The 6,833-nt window shown below is 42.0% G+C and overlaps 1 protein-coding gene across 1 annotated transcript in view; it reads right to left on the bottom strand.

The window, feature by feature from the left end:
- The window catches only part of KCNQ3 (potassium voltage-gated channel subfamily Q member 3), a gene marked incomplete at its 5' end in the record, with an annotated part of 28,634 nt that overhangs the window by 9,853 nt on the left and 11,948 nt on the right, over nucleotides 1–6,833 (bottom strand). The window contains one exon of the mRNA XM_015829251.1: nucleotides 2,751–2,853. Within this exon, the coding sequence (XP_015684737.1) occupies nucleotides 2,751–2,853 (103 nt within the window). The remainder of the gene's footprint in view (nucleotides 1–2,750; nucleotides 2,854–6,833) is intronic.

Genomic DNA, 6,833 nt, shown 5'->3' with positions numbered 1-6,833 from the left:
TATGGGAATCTAGCTAAAATCTTATTACAATTAATTCACATTGTTGTTTTGACTGGGAAGATCCAACTGATCAGAAATGTTTATTAACTATCAAATCGATCTAAAAGCATCTAATTTGATGCATGGAATACATCTGATTCAAACACATGGATTTCATTAAATCCTCTTTAAGTCAAACCTTCAAAACAAGCTTCATGTAGCCTTCTTAAGTAGTTTGTTACAAGCCACCAAAAATAAATGGGAGTTAATTTAATGGACTATAACAAAGACATCAAATCTAGCCCAGGTCTTGATTAGTTCCATTTATAATGGATTGCAGTTAAAAATTCTTCCAAATTAGCTACTCTTAGCAGGAAGCAGGTAAGGAGTACATCAGCAGAAACAGTCACTTTAGCCATTTAAAGTAAAATCTAATTATTTAAAGCAATTAGGTTAGTAGTTAATGTCACAAAACCAGTCAACGGCATTTTGAACTTAAATTGGTTCAAGCTTCAAATGCCCGCAAACAGATGTTTCTAGTTTGAAACATACTTCTAACCTTGCTGGAAGCATCTGGGCTGTATTCCAAGGGTAGTTGTGTTATAGTGTAAGCAAGGTTTGGAACGTGACATAACCTATTTTAAGATCAAATTATTATTATTGTGGTTCATTGCACAGTCAGCCAGATGCTTAGACTAGATTTGGCATTTTTGTCCACCTATCAAGTCTTTCCTAAGGACCTGGGATAGGCAGAAGTTGACATTTGAAGGATGTAAGCTATTCCAAGTAAAGCTGCCTTTTGCAATTGACTGATGGCAAATTGGTCAATGCCGATGGTGTTCAAGTGGTGCTCCTATTACTATTAGTACCTTTGCTTTCTTTTGCCATAGTCATTCTACTTCTTCTGGGAGATCGTTTTGTATATTTGTGACTTTTTCTTCCAACAGTCCTGCAACTGTTGGCCCTGGTTGCTCAACCAACAGGCGTTGAGTCCTCTAGCTAATTTGTCACCAGAGGTCCAGGAATTCCTGCACCTAATGTGGTCTTTCTTGACCCAAGTAATGACCGATCTAGTATGGATTTCTTTAAATTATATCTCAGTACATTTTTATCGGAGCGACACTCTTTGTCTGGCTCCTCTGATGAGACCTGTCTAGTATGATTGAACCTCTGGCATAACTCTCATCTTCCTCAGAGCGCACAAGCCCCACAACCACATGAAGGGATGTGTGGAATTATTATTTATTGATTTATATGCTACCAATCTCACTGTCCGATGACTCTGGACTCAAACGCACTTTTGCCCACTAAAAATTAAAAAAAGGTTGAGTCAAACTCTAGAACAGGGGTCCCCAACCCCCAGTCTGTGGACCAGTACCGGGCCATGGCATGCCAGCAACCGGGCCGCACAAACAAGCAAAGCCTCATCCACGAGATGCAGGCAGCACACAAAACCATGCCCCCTCCGGTCTGTGGAAAAACCTCTCTCCATGGAACCGGTCCCTGGTGCCCAAAAGGTTGCGGATCTCTGCTCTAGAGGATGGTGGTCACCTCTTTTCCTAGCCAAGGGAGCCAGCGTTGTGCAAAGACACTTCCATGGTCATGTGGCCAGCATGACTATACACCAAAGCACACAGAACTCTGCTACCTTCCCACCTAAGTGGTACCTATTTATTTATTCGCATTTGCATGCTAGTGTTGTGATTCCGTGCCAGCCTGTGATCCCGGTAGTTGAGTCTGGGGATTCAGAGGAGGAGGAGGAGGAGGAGGGTCCTGGAGAGCCATCAGAGTCGGAGGGAGGCTCTGATGAGCTGCAGGACTTACAAACTAATGAAGAGGCTGGTCCGTCCACTCGTGATCAAGCTGAGAGCCAGCTGTGCTGGGAAGCTGAGTTGGACTCAGAGGAAGCACAGCTGGAAGACCTCAGAGACGCTCGTAAACGTAGGCAGGTCACACAAGTAGGACAGAGGGAGTCAATGGGACGACTCCAGGGAAAGAGGAGAAAGCAGTGAGAAGCCACGCCTTGGGGGTTGCGTAACAAAAAGGGAATGTGTGGGCAGGGCTGGTTGCTGGAGGCAACCATTTGCAAAGAACTTCAGTGTCAAGAGATCATGGTCTATTTATTTTGTTTGTGAGTTATTTCCTGTTTGACGTGCTCCGTTTTACTTTTGGAAAAAGTGTTGGAAAAGTGTTCTGTTGCTTTTGTTTTTTCTGGGACAATTATTAGGTCTGTAACTCAAATAAAAAGGGTTTATTTTCCAGTCTACTGTTAAAAGAGGGGTTGTCTTTGTGAAGTAACAAGGACGTGTGTAAGCTGGGATAGAACAGCTAGGTGGGCAGGACCTGGAGCAAGTAACGGGAGCTCACCCTGTCACGTGATGCTCAGGTCTCCAATCACCAACCTTCCAGTTGACAAGCCCAGGTCTTAACCACTAGGCCAACGCACCCCCACTTGCCCACTACTTACCCCAAAACACTTCTTCTGTGTTTGACCCTCAATAAAGAAGGAATCAAATCTTGCTGGATTTACAGCTGTGTGCTCTATATCAACTTTTGCAACTTATCACTCTCACCCCAACTAGGGGGAAGATGAGAACTGAAGACCAACACATCTGGAAAGCTATAGACTGACAAAGGTCTCTTGNTTGATTGCAACTGCTTGAAAGATACATGATTTACATTGCTGAACTGATTTTTTTTTTCAAAATTGTAAACTGATTTTTAAACACAACACATAGACATGCAGTATTGGTAAGCAGCCCCACGTTTACCTAACAGCTCGGATGACCATCTTCAGCGTGGGGATAAGGTCTTCCATAAGGAGGTCATTGCTGTATCCCCTGTCTTCTGCCAGGGGGTCCCCAGTTCCAGCATCTAAAAGTAAGGACCAGATGGATACAGATAGATGATCCAGATGCAGAAGAGATTAGAACAATGTGAATTAGCTCATACAATATTCAAACATCTTATTCAGGCTGGGATCATTTGAAATCATGGATCCTGAACATTTTCCATTTCATAGACCCAGTAGTAAAAAATAATAATAATAATTTGTCAGATTCAATGTACCAAACTATTCTGGGTACCCACCATTTAATTTACAGGGAAAAGAAGCTAGTATTCTATCAAATTCTGTCCTCCAATTTCCTGAAAAAAATTTGTCCTGAGTTTTTCCCACCTTATTGCCACGTTGCTTGAAAATTTCTTTTGCTGGTGTTTTGGAACTATTTTTATTGCTGAAAAAAAGCACGACGGTACCCTTCTTGGCCCTGTACGCTTTTCCAATATTTCTGTATGCATTCTTCAACAAAGATGCTTTACAATAGGCAGGAGCACATTATCAAAACCCCCCCACTTTTGGATAATTAAAGCAGCCACCACATTTTTTCAGAATGATTTTGTTGTTGTCAGTTACGAAGTCGTGTCCGACCCACCGCGACCCCATGGACAACGTTCCTCCAGGCCTTCCTGTCCTCTACCATCTTCTGGAGTCCACTTAAGCTCATGCCTACTGCTTCAGTGACTCCATCCAGTCACCTCATTCTCTGTCGTCCCCTTCTTCTATTGCCCTCCATCTTTCCCAGCATTAGGCTCTTCTCCAGTGAGTCCTTCCTTCTCATTAGGTGGCCAAAGTATTTGAGTTTCAACTTCAGGATCTGGCCTTCTAAAGAGCAGTCGAGGTTGATCTCCTCTAGGACTGACCGGTTTGATCACCTTGCAATCCAGGGGACTCGCAGGAGTCTTCTCCAGCACCATAACTCAAAGGCCTCAATTCTTTGTCGCTCAGCCTTTCTTATGGTCCAACTTTCACAGCCATACATTGCAACTGGGAAAACCATGGCCTTGACTATATGTACTTTTGTTGGCAGGGTGATGTCGCTGCCTTTTAGTATGCTGTCTAGATTTGCCATAGCTTTCCTCCCCAGGAGCAAGCGTCTTTTAATTTCTTATAAGGTGCCCTCAGCTGTCTCTTTTCCTTCTCTTCTGCAGTTATGTAGAGACAGCCAGGAACAGGTTGCAGTTCAACTATGTGAACCTGGAAAATGATGCTCAAGATGTAAAGAGTGATTTGTTCACTTTGTGCATTTGTACATAAGAGCTTTGTACGCTTGAGACTCAAGTGTCTCATTCTCAACCAATCTTCCAGTTCAAAGCACTTATCTTTGAGAAACTAAGGGGATTGCAGACTACAAGAAGAGATCCGCACAGTTACATACTCCTCCAGCACCTGGTAGTAAAAAAAGTGCAAGAATTCTTCAACTCACTAATGAGAACTTTGATTTTTTTTTTGGCTGATTTGGAAGCAATATTCATAAGCATTATCAAGCCCACTTATTCTTTATATGCGTATGAAGTGGCATTATTGAGTACAGGAAGTTCTTAACTTGCAATCAGTTGCCTGGTGACCATTTGAAGACACGAGCTACCTGCAAAAGGGGGCTTAGGACTCAGATCTGAACTTCCGATGGTCATCCTCTCCCTGCAGTAAACACACTTCAGGTGTTCAGGAACATGGCCACGTTTACAGTTATATACCGCAGTAACATGTTTTACACTGTCCCAAAGGTGCTTGCCATCCAGTCAGAGCTGAAGAAGCTTCTTGGATGAGAAGCGAAACATCTTCAAAGAAAAACAAGAAACTCCAGTTGCCTCTTGAAAAAGCAACTTTGGGACAACCATGACCTGGATGACGGAGAATCTCCACAGTCATATTTTACGATGGTTTTGCCACAAGCTGGAACTTATTTTTGGCTTTCAGCAAAACTGTCCCCATAGCGAATCTTTGGTTTGCTTAACCACCATGGCATTTGCTTAATGATGGCTGCAGAAAAACTGCCTGTTATACGACTGCTACAACCTATGACCATAATGGAGAGGCTCTATTAGGGTCATAACTAGAGGGTTACTGGTATATGTCTTAAGGCTAGATGTTCAAATGTATTCTTTTCATCTCTGGAACTGTGAGATGGTTTAGAATCCTAAAAGTGGAAGCACAGTGGTCCATCTAAGTAAGGAGTGGAGAACAAATACCCCTCCAGGTATTGCTGAACTACAAAGCCCAGCATCCATTACCTTGAATCATGCCAGTTGGAGTCAGCAGCATGGTAGGGAAAAGAGACTGTAAGCTTCTTATATGATTTATTGTAACCAGCCATTCAGGGATGAAGATTCAAAGCCCAAGCATCCACAATAGATGGGATTTCCAAGTTCTACTTGAAAACATCGGAATGGGAACAAGCCTTTGCTGTCAAACTGGTCTTCCTATCAAGAGGTTTATTGCCATGTTTAATCAAAATAGGTAGCTTTTTTAATTAAGGCCATTAGGCTTGGTCCTGCCTTCTAAAGCAGTACAGAATGTTGCTATTCATTTTGGAAATGGCTTTCTATAATAATAATAATAATAATAATAATAATAATAATAATAATAATAATAATAATAATAATAATAATAATAATAATAATAATAATAATAATAATAATAATAATAATAAATAATAATAATAATAATAATAATAATAATAAAGTTGGAAGGGACCTTGGAGGTCATCTAGTCCAACCCTCTGCTCAGGCAGGAAACCCTATATCATTTCGGACAAATGGCTGTCCAGTCTCTTCTTAAAAACTTCCAGTGTTGGAGCATTCACCGCTTCTGGAGGCAGGTTGTTCCACTGGTTAATTGTTCTAACTGTCAGGAAGTTTCTCCTTAGTTCTAGGTTGCTTCTCTCCTTGGTTAGTTTCCATCCGTTGCTTCTCATCCTGCCTTCAGGCACCTTGGAGAATAGCTTGACTCCCTCTTCTTTGTGGCAGCCCCTGAGATATTGGAACACTGCTATCATGTCCCCCCCCCCTCGTCCTTCTCTTCATTAAACTAGACATAATAATGGCCTGGTTCCTCATTCACCCCTCCCCCACGACATTTCCACTGCAGCGATGTAATATATCTAACGAAGATAATGCACCACATTCCGCCATGTTCTTTAAACATTATTTTCCTTTAAATCGGATATAAAAGTCACGCCGGGATTTGAACCTGAAGAGAACGCTTGAATCCTGAATACAAGTCCCCAATTTCATTCCAAAACATCCAACGTTCAATAGAATGATTGTGTTACTAGTAAGTCAGCCAAATGAGTACAGCTATGGTGTTCTGAAAAATACTCTTCAGGTTTAAAAGTGTGGGTCTTAAAGTCCTAGTTTTAAAAACTAGGAATCAAGTCCTTGGCTTACAACCATTCAGTTAGCGGCCATTCAAAATTACAATGGCGCTCAAAAAAGTAACTTACAACCAGTCCTCACACTTATGACCATTGCAGCATCCCCATGGACACATGATCAAAATTCAAGCACTTGCAACCAGCACCTATTTATGAGTCCTGCAGTGCCCCGGGGTCACACGATCGCCAATTGCCAGGCTTCCCAGCCAACGTCTGACCAGCAAAGTCAATGGGGAATGCAAGGTTCCCTTAAGGACTGCGTGATTCATTTAACAACTGCTGTGGTTATTAATTTTATTATTATTATTATTATTAATTTGATTTATATACCGCCCTTCTCCCGAAGGACTCAGGGCGGTGCACAGCATATTAAAAACAAGTAACAATAAAATACCAAAATAAAATAAATAAATACCAAAATAAAAACCCCTCTAAAACCGAATTAAAAGCCAAATATTAGTAGCTGTGTCGTAATTAAAATTATATTAAAATCATCCCTAACTAAAATCCTCCCTAGGTCAGGCCCGCTTGCTGGAAAAGCCATGTCTTGAGGGCGCGGCGGAAAGTAAGGAGATCCGGAATCATCCGGATCTCGGGGGGTAGTTCGTTCCAGAGGGTGGGGGCACCCACAGAGAAGGC

This window comes from Protobothrops mucrosquamatus, unplaced genomic scaffold, assembly GCF_001527695.2.
Source record: "Protobothrops mucrosquamatus isolate PMUCROS unplaced genomic scaffold, P.Mucros_1.0 scaffold5699, whole genome shotgun sequence".
Lineage (NCBI taxonomy): Eukaryota > Metazoa > Chordata > Lepidosauria > Squamata > Viperidae > Protobothrops > Protobothrops mucrosquamatus.
This window is presented reverse-complemented; position numbering and strand designations above follow the sequence as displayed.